General features: G+C 40.9%; 1 protein-coding gene across 1 annotated transcript in view; it reads left to right on the top strand.

Annotated features, from left to right (window-relative positions):
- LOC109521172 (acid-sensing ion channel 1-like) overlaps positions 1-18,782 on the top strand; it is a 29,744-nt gene that overhangs the window by 4,114 nt on the left and 6,848 nt on the right. Inside the window, exons 2-10 of the mRNA XM_019878833.1 lie at positions 3,003-3,153; positions 3,986-4,113; positions 10,369-10,519; positions 10,595-10,651; positions 11,851-12,004; positions 15,171-15,262; positions 15,393-15,477; positions 16,602-16,659; positions 16,855-16,887. Coding sequence (XP_019734392.1) covers positions 3,003-3,153; positions 3,986-4,113; positions 10,369-10,519; positions 10,595-10,651; positions 11,851-12,004; positions 15,171-15,262; positions 15,393-15,477; positions 16,602-16,659; positions 16,855-16,887 — 909 coding nt within the window. The remainder of the gene's footprint in view (positions 1-3,002; positions 3,154-3,985; positions 4,114-10,368; positions 10,520-10,594; positions 10,652-11,850; positions 12,005-15,170; positions 15,263-15,392; positions 15,478-16,601; positions 16,660-16,854; positions 16,888-18,782) is intronic.

The following is an 18,782-nucleotide window of genomic DNA, read 5'->3' as shown; positions in this document are numbered from 1 at the left end:
TGCGTGCGTGCGTGCGTGCGTGCGTGCGTGCGTGTGTGTGTGTGTGTGTGTGAGTGGAAGTGATAAGGTGATGTTTATGTGTGCCCATGTGCATGATGGGCACTTTGCAGTAACACAGTAAAAAACACTGGCTCTTAGTCTCTGACTGGTTGGCCATCCCTGTTCTTGCTCATTTCTGAATTCAATGGTAATACAAACATCTAGCTTTGTAAAGCATATCTTTCACCAAAGGGGGGTTTGGAGTTAAACCTGTCGCTAGTCTGCTTCAAATGCTTTATTTTCTGCTCTCTAGTTTGCCCTCAAACATTGCTGCGGGTTTTCATATTTGTAAAAATGCATGAATATTGATTGAGCCCTTGGCGTTTCGGTCTCAGTTCAAATTGAAAGAGTTGGATTTAATGAACCCCGCCGACTGCATCTAAACCGCGAGGCTTTCTCACTCAAACCAATTCTCAATGGTGAAATAAATTGTAAATGGCCACTCGTGTGCACATTTATTTGTCGGCATTTGTTGGGCCGCCACAACAATATGGCAGCAAAAATGTCAAGCTGTGCACGACAAGCGCTGAGGCAATCCGTTGCTTTTCTCAGCCTGCTGGATTTATCGAAGCAGATGTACAATTGGTGGCAGAAAGCCTTCTGTGGAAATGACACATCAATCCTTAATTAGCGTTGAGATACGCGAGTTGTATTCTACCGACCCAATTGAGTTTGCTTGTGAGCTTCAGCTCGCTCGTCTCTTGTTTAATCACAAGCAAACAGGCAACCCCCGTGGGAAATTTGTAGTGAAATTAGCCTGAGATTGATAGCGGCTGTTGTTCGGAATCACTTGACTCTTGAGTCATGAGTCTGGTGTGTGCCCCTCGACATTGATCCCGTGCCCCGTGCAAACCAGGTTGTGGTAATGTATTTATATCTTCAAATCAATAAACAAATTAACTTTATCACGCAGATGGGAATGGAAATAGTATGAAATGTAGCAGAATGCAAAATGGCTAATGAGTAGTGTGAAAATGAACAGCCAGCCATCGGACAAGTAGTTTGGATTTATTTCACTTGTATTATACAGTTCACTTCTCCTTACAACGTTATGACAAATGGGAATGTCAAAATGTTACTTATTGTTCCTGCAGATTTATTAAAGGTTTTATAAGAGCATATTTTTTTTCCTGTCTGCGGCAAATTAATTCACTTTAAATTATTTCCTATGGCGGAAAAATACATTAGAAGAGCTTGCAGCATTACTAAAGATTATTCTTGACATTGGAGGTTCCACTGCAAATAAAATATTATCAAGGTTAAATGGGTCTGAGGTAATTAAGTTATTATAAATAGTCCAAAAAATAAAATAAAATATAAAATTTGACATATTCAATGAACAAAAATGAATTAAGTCAAGACAAGTCACATTTATTTGTATAGCCCTTAATCACAAACAGTCTCAAAGGGCTTCACATGCCCACAGTTGACAAGTATTCATGACATCCCCTGACCTTAACCCCCAGGAGGGTAAGGAAAAACTAAAAAAAAAACAAAAAACATCTGGGGTCAAAACGAGAAACCTTGAGAAGGGGGTGCAGATGGGGGAATCCCCCTTCCAGGATGACCAGGCTGCAACGGGTACAAGGATTTGACACAATATTGTACCATACAATGTTAATTACAATATAACATCCATTTAACAAGATGAAAATGCTACAGGGAGACGCCTTCGGAGAGGTGGCTCCCCTTCTGAACCTGGCCAAGTTGGTCAATGAAGAAATCTTCATAGCAGTGCCTCAGAGTGGTCGACCCAGCTCTTGTCCAGCTCACTCGGTGCAAATCACGTCCTTATCGATTAGAGCAGAATTCGTGCATCGACATCCAATTGGGTCATCATCACATAGCCCCTTCTCCAGATCAGGGACGGGGGGTGAAGGACAAACAGAGGAAGTGGCAGTACAAACAGGCCAACACATAGTTCAACAAAGTGCAAGAGTATACAAATGAGTCTTAAGTTGGGTTTTAAACATTTCAACTGAGTCAGCTGCTCTGATTTCAGTGGGTAGGGCATTCTAGGACACTGGAGCCCAAATAGAAAAAGCTCTAGAACCTGTGGGTTTATTGTTTGTTGCTCTGAACACTAAAAGACCAGCGTGTTGTGAACGAAGAGTTCGGGGCGGATCATACAGTGTCACGAAGTCACCAGGAGATAAAATGGGACGCATTTTAGTGATATTGTGAAGGTGAAAAAAAATGCAGTTCTAGTTATATTGTGCATTTGAGAAGAGAGCATTGAATTAAATATAACACAGAGATTTTTTTGCTGAATCATTTTGGTGTAATTGTATATTTATCGAGGCTGAGAGTAGTGTCCTTGAATAGGTGCCGAGGCCGAGCAGGGCCAATAATCATCATCACAGTTTTATCGGGGTGAAGAGGCAAAAAATTAAAAGTCATCCATTGTTTAATCTCAGCAAGGCACGCCTTGAGATTACAGCAACTGCGTGGGTTAGTTATTTATACAGTAGTACCATTCCAATTGAGGTTGCTAGCCCCCAGGTTAAGTACCAAATCTATTGTGTCATCATTTTTATGGGTGACTTCGTCTTTCTTTTATCTGCGTGAAAACAAAAGCATCGATTATTGTCTGATGCCCCGAAAGAGGTTTCGTTGGGAGATTCAAATGATTATCAACCCTTTCAGGGACACTGTCTACTACAGTGGACAGTTTACCATGTTATCAGGTTATAGGGCGTATGAAAGGGTTAAAGTCACCCGTTATTGGTACAGTATATTATTTCCCTGAATCACCAAGTCATATTAACAATATATTATTTTTATTGAAAAATATTGATTTTATTTGCTTTTTTTTTTTTTTTTTTTTTTTTTAACCTGATCTATGAATAACTTGATGCATCTGTTAAAAACTGTCCACCTATGGAATACACGCCGATTTGTGATACAACTCCATGTTGTGCACTTAATTGACTCTTTTTTTTTGTTTGTTTCCTTTCCTGCAGATTTACACACGCTATGGGAAATGCTACACTTTCAACTCGGGACTAGACGGCAACCCTTTGTTGACCACCTTGAAAGGAGGCACGGGGAACGGCTTGGAGATCATGCTGGACATTCAGCAGGATGAATACCTTCCTGTCTGGGGGGAGACAGGTTAGTGCACTTTATGAGTCATTATAAGTGGCTGGGAAAAGATCGATACTCGTATACATGGTTGTATAACACACCTCCATCCACCAAATGAATCTTTGTTTCGTGACCGTATTTTCAACATACTAAATTTATAAGGAAAAATGAACTAATATTAAGAGCATGTATTTTGCACCTACGCACATATTTTGTCCAAATTTCAACATCTGGTTCGGAAGTGCATTAGGAAGTGTTGTCCCCCCCCGCCCCTTCAGGATTTAACCCTTTCATGCACCCTGTAACCTGATAGCATGATAAGCTGTCCACTGTAGTAACCGCTGTCCCTGAAAGGGTTAAGTTGGCCATCTCGGGCCGATGAATTGAAATAAGTCAAATAAGTTTGATAAATAAGTTTTGATCTTATGGGAAAATGCACTTTTTTTTTTGGGGGGGGTTGTTTTTTTTTTTTTAGGGTGGCACCTATATGTCTGAAATGTCTCTTAGAGGGACGGCATCTATTTGAGGACTACGGTCGGTGTTACATCGCCTCCACAAGATATGTTGCCAACAAACAAGACAAAAGGGGCCCAACATTGTATAAATAATGCAAAATTGAACATGCAGCAGGTTCTTATACATTGATTGAACACCCCCACTAGGCTGCACATATTCCTTAACTGCATGTCATAAATCTAACGTGAACTTGGCTTTCAGCGTGGTGTTCTGCACCACTCAGCATCCCTGCCAGTGGAAGGAGAGAGGAAAAAGAAAAACAATTCCACAAAAAAATAATGTTCCCGCAGGCTACTTTGGCCTGATAAAGGTGTGGCGTGCTGTATATACTGTATATCCACAGATGAGACCTCCTACGAAGCGGGGATCAAGGTTCAGATCCACAGCCAGGACGAGCCACCCTTCATTGACCAGCTGGGATTTGGCGTGGCCCCTGGTTTTCAAACTTTTGTGTCATGTCAGCAACAACTGGTACCCCCATTGTTACCACATTCACACTCGTCGTGCCACTACCCCCCCCCCCCCCCCCCCCCCCCCCCCCCCCCCCCCCCCCCCCCCCCCCCCCCCCCCCCCCCCCCCCCCCCCCCCCCCCCTCCCCCCCCCCCCCCCCGCCCCGGCTTCACTTCACGTGTTTGCCCCGCAAAGTCCCCGCTCAATTCCTTGCCATGCTGTCATCGCCTCCTCAGAGCAAAATCTGATCAAAAAAACATCTCCGTGGAAATGGAGTGCTTCCAATTTAATGGACCTCATCCTCACTTTGAAAAGCTACTCGGTACTCTAGTTATGCTCGGATTTTTCATCTCTATTTTTAGTCAGCAGAACGAGTTTTGAGTGCAAGAAAACGGGAGTAAAAATAAATAAAAGAAATTCACTGAACGCGGTCAGCCAGATGAAGGATCAAATGTCGTTTTCTAAATATAAAGCTCACAAACCAGCCTAAATCAGCACTCACTTCAGAGCGATTGTTTTGACAAGGGTTTTTTTTTTGTTTGTTTTTGTTTAGCTTTAATCAGCACTTCATGTCATGGCTTTTCGTACCATAAAACCTTTAATAAACAGGTCAAAGACACATGACTGTCTTGGCTTCAAGTATTGATACCCACCAGGTTTTTTTTTTTTGCTTGTTTTTGTTTAGCTTTAATCAGCACTTCATGGCTTTTCGTACCATAAAAGCTTTAATAAAGAGGTCAAAGACACATGACTATCTTGGCTTCAAGTATTGACACCCACCAGGCCACCACACACTCAAGTGTCTTGTTATGCCAATACATCGATTCTAAAGCAGTTGTTTTCTCGGATTTTTCATCTCTATTTTTAGTCAGCAGAACGAGTTTTGAGTGCAAGAAAACGGGAGTAAAAATAAATAAAAGAAATTCACTGAACGCGGTCAGCCAGATGAAGGATCAAATGTCGTTTTCTAAATATAAAGCTCACAAACCAGCCTAAATCAGCACTCACTTCAGAGCGATTGTTTTGACAAGGGTTTTTTTTTTGTTTGTTTTTGTTTAGCTTTAATCAGCACTTCATGTCATGGCTTTTCGTACCATAAAACCTTTAATAAACAGGTCAAAGACACATGACTGTCTTGGCTTCAAGTATTGATACCCACCAGGCCACACACTCAAGTGTCTTGTTATGCCAATACATCGATTCTAAAGCAATTGTTTGACAACATAATCTTGCGATTCAAGAAATCAACACTCGCAAAGGCATTTTTTGAGCTGAGCTTCTGTTCTGACTCCAAAAATGAACAACACAGGGCTTTTTTAAAAAATGTAAGATGTGCTTTAATTAATTCTCAGGAAAGCATAGATTGTTTTGACCACCTGAATTTGTGAGAGAGAAATTCAAAGTAGGACTTTATCTGTTCAAGTGTCTTGTTATGCCAATACATCGATTCTAAAGCAGTTGTTTTGACAACATAATCGTGCGATTCAAGAAATCAACACTCACAAAGGCATTTTTTGAGCTGAGCTTCTGTTCTGACCCCAAAAATGAACGACACAGGGCTTTTTTAAAAAATGTAAAATGTGCTTTAATTAATTCTCAGGAAAGCATTGATTGTTTTGACCACCTGAATTTGCGAGAGAGAAATTCAAAGTAGGACTTTATCTGTTCTAGGCTCAAGTTGTCATAAAAATTTTGATATAAAGGACGCTAGACACGCAACGGTCTTGTGGTCTGGTATCAAGACCCATGCCGACATGTGAATGAGAAATTAAAAGTGCCACACATAGACACGTAACTGTGTCTATTCAAGCATAGAGACCCACAAGGCCACATGTGTGGGAGTCTGTTTGTGATGTTTAACTGAAAAAAGAAAAGAGTAGAAGAAATAAATGTAAAAAAAAAAAAAAAATGCTTTGACGATGAAATGAAAAGTGAATGAATGTTTTCCAAGGTGGAAGGTCCCAAAGATACATCATGGTCCTGTGTCCTGGTCCGGACGCACGAGGCCACACACTCGGGTGTCGGGTTGTAATTCCAACACATAAAGGCAAAGGAGAAGAAATACTTTTGTTTTTTTCTTTTTTTTTAATGAGTTTTAACAAGCACATCTTCCGTGGCATCATTCAAAGCGCCTCGGGCTGTTTGTATCAGACTTGACAGACTTATGAAACCATGGCATTTCATATTGAATTTGACCATAAAATCCAGTGACAACTGCCTTCAAAAACATTCTATTACCCGGCGACACGCTCGTGACAGAAAACAACATTTCAGTCTTTCACGGGCCTTTCAGCGCTGTTGGCAAAAGATGAAAAATGGCTTTGCGCAAATGACAAACGCTATCTGTCAGCTTGCCACTCTCTGACTTCAGCAGTCATTCATTTTAACAGAAGAATTTATTGTGTCACGTTTCGTACGCGATCGCTAACACAGTGTTTGCTCGCCCTCGCAAGCTGTTACTTTCCCAATTGATTTTGCTCCTGAAGAGAACTGTCTGTCCTGGCCAAAACCATGAGCATGGAATACAACGACCTTGTTTTGTTTCAGCAGAATAACATGGGATGACCGAGGCGGTCTTATGACAGACACCTGGACACCACAAACATGGGAACACGGTCCCATTGCTTTACTTTCGTTCAAAAAACACTCAGCCATTTGCAGGTATAATATAATGTGTGCTATTAATGATCCGAAAGTCAAAAAATAAGCACACGGGAATTGCCATTTTCAATTAAGCCCAACAACAGCCCCATGCACCAGTTCAGTCTAAAAGAATAAGAAAACCTTTATTCGTCTCACAATGGAGAAATTCCCAATTTACAGCAGCAAAGTTATGAAAGGAAGAAAGTAGATGAACAAAAAGTATAGGAGCTGCTGTAAAGGCAGCCACTCTGGCGGCGTTGATTGCTGAAAAGATTTGCCTCATTCATTATGCGGTTGGCATTCGTGTCTCATCCGAAATAACAGATGGATGGTGAAGCGCTTTTGATGTGAAGGTACTATTTGTTCAAATGGTGTCATTTTAAATCACTTGAGAGCATGTCACCAAAACATCATCACTCCATGCAACAGTTGAGATGGTTTGGAAATCAATTACAGACAATGTTAAAGTTAGCTGTAATTGTTACAAATGGTTATGTTAGTGGCATTTGGGAAAGAAAAAAAAAAAAGATGTGCTGTGGCTGATGTGTGTGCATGTTTTTTTTTTCTTTCAGGGAAAATTGCAAATTAATTCCACGGTCAAATTACCAGCATCATTTAACTTAAGTAGTTTTTTGTTTTTTTATTAAGGAATGTTTCTGATAAAATCTCATTCCGATAACTGTTCATCCTCCAAGTCTTGTTGACTTTTGTAAGGAATGTTTCTGATAAAATCTCATTCCGATAACTTCATCCTCCAAGTCTTGTTGACCTTTGGGGTGTGTTTTTCCCCAAAAATCTAAGATTGTACCACTGATGTGATGGAAAATAAATGGCTGAGTGACACGTCAATAACACAATGATAGCGTTTCTCAGGTGGCCGGAAGTTGGTTCTTGTTTCAGTATCATGCTTAGCAGGCTGCCTCGCCTTCTGGAGAAGGCGGAGGCGTGAGAGTCTCGCCTCTTTCGATCTCTTGCCTGGTCTTTTAACCGTTTTACTGTTAATGACGTGGGCTGTGTGTTCCCTCGCCTAGATGAGACGTCTTATGAGGCCGGCATAAAGGTACAGCTTCACGCTCAGTCAGAGCCTCCTTTCCTCCACCAGCTGGGCTTCGGGGTGGCCCCGGGCTTCCAAACCTTTGTTTCCACCCAAGAGCAGAGGGTAGCGTACAGTACAGTATGTTTGTCTGGGCTTGCTGCATGCCACAATGTCCACTGTAGCTCATCCGTCGGTGCCCTAAACCCCCCCAACCCCCTCCTCCACTCCACCGTCCCTGGGGAGTAAAGTCATCTGTTCCTTTTACTTTACTGTACGTGTGGTTGTGGCAAACAACATGCAACGTCTGCATTGCCTCCCCTGTTGACTGGATATTGATGAACATTTCAGCTTTAGCCGTTTATCCCAACTGGCTCCGCATTTGTTCAGCTTTCGTGTGTCTTAGCTTGTTGTCCACCAAATAGCTCCCCTTTTAATGTGTTCTTAATGGGACAGTGTCATGCTGTTCATTAGATTGTATTGGCCGTGACTACCCTGGCATCAGTTCAGAATCGAACTTACACTGGGTGTGGGTTTTCTTTCGAGCTAGATGGTATTTGCTTGGTTGGTAATCATCCTTCATCCGAATTGCAAGGCAGCGACAGAGAGCCCGATTGCTCTTAAAGTTTATCTAATTTTATGAAAAATGTGATGTAACATCTCAGGCCATTTTGGTCATTTCCAACTATCCTTCAAAAAAAAAAAACATATCAATTTTGACCAATTGCTACATTCTCGGAACCACTTAGACAAACAGATGGACAATACAACATTCTCAAACATTTTAGTTATTGTTCTTCTGTGTGAGCGGAGCATGGCGACGAAGTGCTGGCTCGCCATAAAACACAAACAAGTTCTTTACTTGTATTTGGAAACTCTGCAACCAAAGCAAGTTTCAGTAAACATCAAATTTTGTAGGCATATGTCTCATTAGTACACCCACAAAAACATCTCAAAAAATGCTTGAGAAGACACAGGGGGTTTGCCATTTTGTTTTGAAGCAACCAATTCAGGGTAATTTTCCATACAACCTTCAAAGACAATTTTGTCTTTCGGACACTGTCCAATTAAAACCAAATGGAATCACCTATGCCATAGGTGTCAAACTCAAGGCCCGGGGGCTAGATCTGGCCCGCCACATCATTTTATGTAGCCCGTGAAAGAAAATCAAACATGTCAAGTTCTATGATAACTGCTAAAATCTGGACCAAAATAAGAGATATATTGTTTGCATTTTTTTGTTACCAAACCCCTAATTACAGTAGTTGACTTCTTTATATGGTTTGACGGCCGTATCGGCCCTCCAAGGGAAACGGTCATTACAATGTGGCCCGTGACAAAAATGAGTTTGATACCCCTGACCTATACTGAACAGATGGAGGCCATAAAATTGAAAGAAATAAAATCGAATTTTTTTCATTGCATGTGAGTGCAACATGGCAGCAAAGTTTTTTTTGACTTGGGATAAAACATGAATGAATTAACAATAAAAATAATTAAAAAATTAAGCCCCGAAAACACAGTTTCACATACACACATTCAATTCAGTAAGCATCTCAATCATGAGTAAACCCACAAAAAAAAAAGTCTCAAAACCCATGTCGGAAAAGACGCAGGAAATCTACCATTTTATTAGCCAATTTAGGGTCATTTTTGCCATTTGCAGACGTCCTTCAAAGCAAACGACGGTTACAGATTCTGCCTGATTACTATCAAATGTGACAGATTGATGGCAGATGTTGAACAATTCGAGTTTTTGGCATTGCTTGATAACCGCCCGTAGAACACAAAACACTCAGCACCGTAGATTCCCCACCCTTGAGGTACTGCGACATTGTAATCGGCATCCATATGCTCAGATCCTAAAGGATACATGGTCTGTGTCGAAGAGCGCTTCATTTTTTTTTTTTTAGACGAAAACAGATTGCCATATATTTTGTAGAGGCGGTATTCATATAGCTGTTTTACAACCGTCAATGTGTCCAAATAAACAGCCATCATCGGTGAGTCGGGATTTTAAAATTCCTTGAAATCTAAGTGATGGATTGCACTTCAGTGTTAATGGTAGTTTTACCTCTGAGACTGTTCGGGAGGAGGCGGCACACTCATTGTTTAATGCCTTGTGTTGGGAAATCTAATCTAGCGAGGTAGCGTGATAAGGTTTAATGGTGAAAGAGATTGAGTTGTTCGCATACATCTTAAAATGGATTTACATGGGTTTTGTGTGATGCCTGTCAAGTGAAACACTCATGTACCGGAATAAAACTGTGCGCTGCTCTCTCTCTGGATTTTATGTATGATATTTATTTATTTTTCAAGAAATTCGTCTTCTGGTTGTGGTGTCCAGTGTGAGCCAGTCTATTCCCATGGTACCCTGCTACCCCCTACTACGAGACTAGACCTGCATCCCTAATGTTCTGCATGACGTCTGCTTGCTGCCGATGGGAAATGTCGGTGTGACCAAAAATTGTGTTGTTGGTTTTTTTGTCTTCTTTTTGGACCGTGTGTTGGGTTTTAAAAGCCTGTCGATGTTGTTGATTTGTACTTGAAAAGTTTTGCTTGCTATAATCCGGTAAAACAATGCACTTCTTTTTTCTCAGCTTCAGTACCTCCCTCCGCCTTGGGGAGACTGTAAGTCGACTCCCATCGACTCGGAGTACTTCTCCACGTACAGCATCACCGCCTGCCGCATTGACTGTGAAACTCGTTATCTGCTGGAAAATTGCAACTGCAGAATGGTCCACATGCCAGGTACGCAGTCGGAAAAAAAAACATTTGTGCCTCGTGTGTCAAGTCGGGTGTAATTGTGATATGATTTGAACACAGGGACCTCCACTGTGTGCACACCTGAACAGTACAAAGACTGCGCTGACCCAGCCTTAGGTGAGCACACGCTGCACCACAAGATTCACAAGTCCTGGTGGATCAGCTTGTGTCTGCTCTGTAACGTCACAGTTTTGTAACGTTTAGAATTACTTCAAACGAGTAAAGGGAATGTTTAGTGATGCGCTGTAGTTTCTCAAATAGTGGTCTCAACTGCAAGATGTTTGAGAGAGAAAATAGAGAGTAGAAAATTAATAATCTGCTGTAAACAATTACACATGGCCACTTTTTTAGTGCCTTTATTTTCGGACAGTCTGTGTGCAGTCTCTGTGTCTTTAGCTTTGTACACTCCGTTCTGAGCCTCATCCAAAAGCAAAGAAGCACTTCACACGCTCTGTGATTGGAGTGAGAAAGAAACGGCCACAAGCTTTCACCTGCAGCTTGTTAAGGAAAACCAAAAAAAAAAAAAAAGGCACAGCGTGAGATACGGAAACATTTTGCTTAAACGGCCGACGGTCAGGGCTGCTACCCAAAAATTTCTATAGACTAAGTCTGTCAAGCCTGACATAGAGGAGGCAACTCTTCCAACATAGTAAGGTCAAACAGACCACTGAGTGGCATCCCCAGGAATTCAAAGAGCCACATCTTAGCCAATGTGACACATTTCTTATGACTTAAACTTCAAATCAAAGGCTAAGGAATGTGAATTATTTTATGACAAGCAAACATGTGCCTCATTGTTTGCAATTCACACGGCCAAATCAATAGTCTTTGCCGATGAGCCGAGTCAAGCGTTCAGCCACCAACTAAGAGTCGTTATTCTGTTATTAAAACACACTCTTGTCAATAAAGTTGGGACTGTTATGTTTCCTCTAAAATATGTCAAATGTAATTCTGGATACTATCATTGTTGATAATTATGGTGAGAAATCTTTTCACATGACCAGTGGTCTTTTAAGTCACAGCTTCCATTGCAGCGGAGGCCATTATTTGAGGAAACTGTGCATTTACTGTATGTGTCTTGATCTCAAATGAAAAGCCCACAAAGCTCCCTTTCCCACTCAAAAAGCTCCCGCTCCATTCCTGGGTACGGTACTTTAGCTTCAGTCATTATTTGCTTTCATGGAAAGTGAACGATGGCAGCAACTGCAATTCTTCTGATGTTTGCTGAGATATTTTTGGCGCAAAGCGCGCATAGTGTGCAGCATTGTTTCTCCGCAGCGATCCCAACATGTTTGACGGACTTTGATCATCCACAGACTTTTTGGTAGAGAAAGACAACGATTACTGTGTGTGTCAGACCCCCTGCAACATGACTCGCTATGGCAAGGAGCTGTCCATGGTTAAGATCCCCAGTAAGGCATCTGCCAAGTATCTGGCTAAGAAATTCAACAAAACTGAGCAGTATATTGGGTGAGTATGACTTAGCGGTAGTAGTCGAACACACTAGTTTAGCGGTTGTCCATTTTTAAAATGTTATCCTTTTACACCAAGTACCGCCTCCCCGAAAGTAATAAGTTCTCGATATGCCACCATGAAGGCCAAAGTTAAAGTACAGTAGCTTAGTAGGCCTAAGTATTCATCAAAAATGTTTTTATTCCTAAAAAAAATAATTCACTATTTTTGTAGGAACATTAACACCGGGTTTAAATATGGCACTTTTAAAAAAGCTGTGCTCAAAAGGGGAGTTTGCAATCTGCCCTGAATTTTAAAAAATATTTGTTAAAACAGTCATTGTGATTTCACAGTAGAATGTGATGATTATGATCTGTGAAAAAAATTACTTACCCCTGCCCTGAGTGTGAAACCACACTCCCCAAGAAAATAAAACAACCAACTAGAGACCGAAGGCATGACTTACAATGTTTCAATCATTTGTTCATTTGCGATCATACTCTTCACTTGCAACCCCCCACCCCCGCTCTGTCTCGCAAAAAAAAAAAAACAGCAAACTTTAAATCGATATTATTTAGGTTTGTATTTTCGTGAATCCTGTGCGGCTCAGAGCGTAACTGCTCAGATGTTTTTACTCGTGTTGGTAATTTCACAGATGAGCGCAGGCTGATGGATCTGAGACAGAGACATAGTCTTTGCTCTGAGAGTGGTCACAGCTGACTTCAGTCATGACCAGTCAAAGCAGCTGCTCTGATTCCCTCGAAATGCAGCACGCTAGTCGCACAGTGGAGTCCCAACGTAGCGGAGCGCAGAGCTGGGCCTTGAGACCATCTTCCGATCGTTCGCTGTGGGATCCATCCATCCATTTTCCGATCCGCTTTATCCTCACATGGGTCGCAGGGGATGCTGGAGCTTATCCCAGCCATCTTCAGGCAGTAGGCGGGGTACCCCCTGAGCCGGTTGCCACCTCCTGCCCGAAGACAGCTGGGGTAGGCTCCAGCAGTCCCTGCGACCCTCATGAGGATAAGTGGATCGGAAAATGAATGAATGAATTTATCATAAGTACTTGTGGTAATTTTATTTAAATGTACTGTTCAAATGTTATTTAATGTATTTTAAATAATTCATTCACTAGTTTGATTGCTTTACACCCGGTACCTCTGCACTGTGAGGTCGATGTGTTAACCATTGGACCACCAGGCCGCCCTCCCTGTGGGATGATTTTCAAAATATAGTCATGATGATAACAATACCAATTGATTTGAGTCAGTAGGTTGGACATATTTATGAATGGAATACATCTGACGTCTACTCCACATGTCTACAGGGCTCTCTGTATCTGTCTGCCTGTGACTTGATCAAATTCACCAAAATCGCATTAGGGTTAGACTAGCTTTCTACCCTGCGCTGGCACTAAGACATTATCTGAGCAGGCCTAAATTCCAATTCATTTTGTGTCACCAAATTGTCACTCGGCAAAAAGTGCATCTCCAGTGACACCTCTGATGTAACGCTGGCACGCTCAGCTTGGTGGAGACCGTTCTGCCAAATTATGCGGTTTTGATTTTTGGGTGAAAATTGCAAACTCCCCCTTGAAATAATGAATGAAAATATATTGCGCCTAAAACTTAAATAAAAATCATACTTAAATAAATGTTTGAAAACAAACCATTCCTAAAGATGAAATACACATGTCAAGTACCTGCAATTCAGTTGGATTTAATTGCGATTTCATAAAACCGTTGCCTACAACTTAAAAAGTAAAATGTTTACTGCACAATGAAAAGTAAAAAGTGTACTGTGCTGGGTAAACAAAAATGGACAGTCTAACTGTAACTCAGATGGTCGAGTATGATACTTGCCTTATTTCACGGTATTGGGTACTCGTGAAGGATTCTGATACCAGCCACCGTTATGTGAGGCAAAAAAATAATCTGTCATCGACTAAGTCTTCCTCGTCAGTAATTGGTGCTACACTTTGGTCATTTGACTTCATGTACATCATAAAAGCCACAAAGGCCTTTGTTCAGAATAGGCTGTCATTTTCTTAATTAAAATGTTATGTATCATAAGTAAGGCGGCCCGGCGGACCAGTGGTTAGCGCGTCGACTTCACAGTGCAGAGGTACCAGGTTCAATTCCCGCTCCGGCCTCCCTGTGTGGAGTTTGCATGTTCTCCCCGGGCCTGCGCGGGTTTCTCCGGGTACTCCGGTTTACTCACACATTCCAAAAACATGCATGACAGGCTGATTGAACACTCCAAATTGTCCCTAGGTGTGAGTGTGAGTGCGGATGGTTGTTCGTCTCTGTGTGCCCTGCGATTGGCTGGCAACCGGCTCAGGGTGTCCCCTGCCTACTGCCCGAAGACAGCTGGGATAGGCACCAGCACCCCCGCGACACTCATGAGGATAAGTGGATCGGAAAATGAATGAATGTATCATAAGTACTTGTGGTAATTTTATTTAAATGTACTTTTAATTCATTCAAATGTTATTTAATGTATTTTAAGTAATTCATTCACTAGTTTGATTGCTTTACTTTGTTTTTGATTTTATGTATCAGTACTTGGTATGCTAAAATATTCAAGACTGAATACTTTTACATGTACTTATATCTGTCTGCAAAAGCAGCGTCGAATATCCTTAACGATAACATTAACTATGTTCACGGAAATATTAGATTTTTTTTTTTACGTCCTCAAAAAATCTGAGTAAAATGCATTTCACACAATACACATCCATAGCAACTGTATTTAAGTAAATATTTAAGAAACCCAACATTTCCTTAAAGACGAAATTCAAATGTTTTTAAAAGTTAGATACAACTGAACGAGAGAAAAAAAAGCGCTGGCTCGTTCTTAAGTGCCGTGTGTTGGGTTGCAAGATGACGTTTGAAACGTGATGTTTTCACGCATTCACTGCTTACAATTTCGCCACACACTACACAGAATACCACTAGAGGGAGCACCACTCGTACCACACATACCGCATTTTTGAGAATCACCGTACTTGATAGCCTGTTTTCTTCTTTCGAATGTGTGTATGCATGTTGAGTCTCCATCGTTCACCTTCAATGTAACAATAATGAAAGTGTACTACAGTGTGACATGATGTCGTGTTGGCTGTCGGTCAGGTGTACTTAAGCGTGTGCCGGTTGTACCCCTGTGTGACTTTTCCCCCCTCCAGAGAAAATATTTTGGTTTTGGACGTCTTCTTCGAAGCTCTGAATTACGAGAAGATCGAGCAGAAGAAGGCGTACGAAATTGCCGGGCTTCTCGGTAAGACTCTTGCCTGTGACCTTGGCTGAAAAGTCGAAGGACGCTTTGAGAGCCCTGCTCAGATTTCCTCTTGACGGATTCTCAATGAAAAGTGACATCTGTCCATGTCCGTTCATATCTCGTCTTCTAGGTGACATCGGAGGACAGATGGGTCTGTTTATAGGAGCCAGCGTGTTGACAATACTGGAAATATTCGACTACCTATATGAGGTAAAGTGACACCTAAATGAGTTTCACTCTGTAAAACAATAAAAGTAGGTGGCTACATTTCCAAACAGACCATAAAATAATACCGATGGGTATTAACTAGGAGTGGGACTACATATCACATCACATGGAGAGGAATTTGTTTTAATAAACCAAATGCCCAAAAATTGTCAACTGGAGACACATTGTGGAAAATTGACTTTTGAATCACTTGGAATACAAGCGGTTGTGTCTCTGGAGTGACTGCCTCCCCGTCAAGTGTGAAATTAAACAACCAAGTAAATCTTGTCTTATTTGCTGATATGGGTTAAATTGGCCAGTGCCGGCTTTGTGCAAGGCCATTCGTTCACAGTCTGGACGCTCAGGCACGAAGATCTTCTGCTCCAAAGGAGAGACTCAGAAAATTATGTGTGTGCCACATCAGGTTTTCATTAAAATAGAAAAATAATAAATAAATAATAATAATATATAAGGCATTTTTATATGTATTAATACTTTTGAATGAAGGGTTAGATTCAGCAACAGTTGGGTTGACTATCATTGTTGATAATTATGGTGAGAAATCTTTTAACATGACGAGTGGTCTTTTAAGTCACAGCTTCCACTGCAGCGGAGGCCATTATTTGAGGAAACTGGGCATTTACTGTATGTGTCTTGATCTCAAATGGAAAGCCCACAAAGCTCCCTTTCCCACTCAAAAAAATATCTCATAAACCTGATGTGCTGGAATAGGGCAGTCCTTCCCAAATAGTGGACCAGGCCCTCCATGTCTGACAAGGAACATGTTTTTCTTATTTTTTTTTTATTTATTTATTTTTTTTGGGCGCCATACTAGAATTAAGTGCAATTGCACTTCATCCGTTATAATAGGTGGCAGTGGCACTCTCATTTATATTATTATTGTTTACTTTCAAGCTAATTGATGCACTTCAAATACATGTATTAAAAAGTAGTAATACAGTTATTCTTTGTTGTAAGTTGATCTGTTATTCTTTCTTTCTATCTTTTGGTTTTCTTTTATCGTAGCAAGGATGACTGAACAGTATATTGGGTGAGTATGACTTAGCGGTAGTAGTCGAACACACTAGTTTAGCGGTTGTCCATTTCAAAAAATGTATTCTTTTACACCAAGTACAGTCTCCCCGAAAGTATTAAATTCTCGATATGCCACCATGAAGGCCAACGTTAAAGTACAGTTGCTTAGTAGGCCTAAGTATTCATCAAAAATGAGGCAGAGTTTTATTCCTGAAAAAAATAATTCACTATTTTTGTAGGAACATTAACACCGTGTTTAAATATAGCACTTTTAAAAAAGCTGTGCTCAAAAGGGAAGTTTGCAATCTGCCCTGAATTAAAAAAAAAAATTGTAATAATTTTGGTCCAAGAAACGACCACAGCGCTGTCAAAGTGACAACCTGGTAATTTATCATAATCTCTTTCAATGTAGTTGTTCACATTGAAAGAATGCAGGGGGGAGTTTACGAGACTCTTCTTCCTGGCGACAGGCATTAGCTTCATTTTATAGCTTTAATGCTCATTTTATAGCATTAACATGCACCTACCGCATTGTTAGACTCCAATCTTTATTCATATTGTACATGCAGTTTATTATTTGGGATGCAGTGCAGACTAATCTCCCTGATAGCAAGACATCAAATTTTATGGATTTAATACTAACCTCTGTGCAATTCAGTTTTAAATTACTGTACCTGTATCTTGAATATGAAGCTGTTTTGTTTTAAAATTAAATCGAGCGAGACTAGTTTGTGCCTATATAGAGTAATTTGCCAAAATACAACTTCATTCATCTAATTTATTTCATTGTTCCCCCTGTGCATCGGTTGCAAATAATACAAAGGACTGGATAACCTTCCCTGAGTGGCTCCTCAAATGTCAAAGCTTAAGTGAGTGGAAAACATTGCAAAGACTGTGAGTCATACTTTGGTACTGTAGTTAGGGAGATAATACGTACAGTGCTTTGAGCGAGCCGGTACGAAGCAGGACGGAGTATCACCACTTCTCAATTTTAGCCTCTAGTGTACCGGCCCTTTTTACGGCATACCAAGACTTCACATGAGCCCACAGCACCCTATTTTGTTACAGTACTTCGGGTAACTCCCCACCAAAAAAATGTTGCATTTTTTTTCCTGCCTCCAATAAGTTAACGAAACACGCCGCCAACGCAAAGGTGAACTACAAAATAAAAGATAATATCATTTAATGACACCAATGCAATGGCTTGAGAAAGCTCTTATTTTAAAATTGGCTAGCGATGGCTAGCTTGACTTGTCTTTTCGACATTTTGATTTGTTTTAGTTTTAAGTACCTTTATGTATTTGCTCGCAATATCAACACAATGCTATCCCGAAATCATATCCAGTCGCTATTTAAAACACTCAAGCACACTTTACAATCAAAACAAGAAAACACTTTTACATGTACTCGTATCTGTCTGCAAAAGCAGCGTCGAATATCCTTAACGATAACATTAACTATGTTAAGGAAATATTTGATTTTTTTTTTTTAATGTCCTCAAAAAAATCTTGAGTAAAATGCATTTCACACAATACACAACCACAGCAACTGTATTTAAGTAAATATTTAAGAAACCCAACATTTCCTTAAAGATGAAATGCAAATGTATTTAAAAGTTAGATACAACGGAACGAGAGAAAAAAAATGCGCTGGCTCGTTCTTAAGTGCCGTGTGTTGGGTTGCAAGATGACGTTTGAAACATGACGTTTTCACGCATTCACTGCTTACAATTTCGCCACGCACTACACAGAATACCACTAGAGGGAGCACCACTCATGCCGCACTTGATAGCCTGTGTTCTTCTTTCGAATGTGTGTATGCATGTTGAGTCTCCATCGTTCACCTTCAATGTAACAATAATGAAAGTGTACTACAGTGTGACATGATGTCGTGTTGGCTGTCGGTCAGGTGGACTTAAGCGTGTGCCGGTTGTACCCCTGTGTGACTTTTCCCCCCTCCAGAGAAAATATTTTGGTTTTGGACATCTTCTTCGAAGCTCTGAATTACGAGAAGATCGAGCAGAAGAAGGCGTACGAAATTGCCGGGCTTCTCGGTAAGACTCTTGCCTGCGACCTTGGCTGGAAAGTCGAAGGACGCTTTGAGAGCCCTGCTCAGATTTCCTCTTGACGGATTCTCAATGAGAAGTGACATCTCTGTCCATGTCCTTTCATATCTCGTCTTCTAGGTGACATCGGAGGACAGATGGGTCTGTTTATAGGAGCCAGCGTGTTGACAATACTGGAAATATTCGACTACCTATATGAGGTAAAGTGACACC

Source organism: Hippocampus comes, unplaced genomic scaffold (assembly GCF_001891065.2).
Source record: "Hippocampus comes isolate QL1 unplaced genomic scaffold, H_comes_QL1_v1.1 scaffold85, whole genome shotgun sequence".
Taxonomy (NCBI): Eukaryota; Metazoa; Chordata; class Actinopteri; order Syngnathiformes; family Syngnathidae; genus Hippocampus; species Hippocampus comes.
This window is presented reverse-complemented; position numbering and strand designations above follow the sequence as displayed.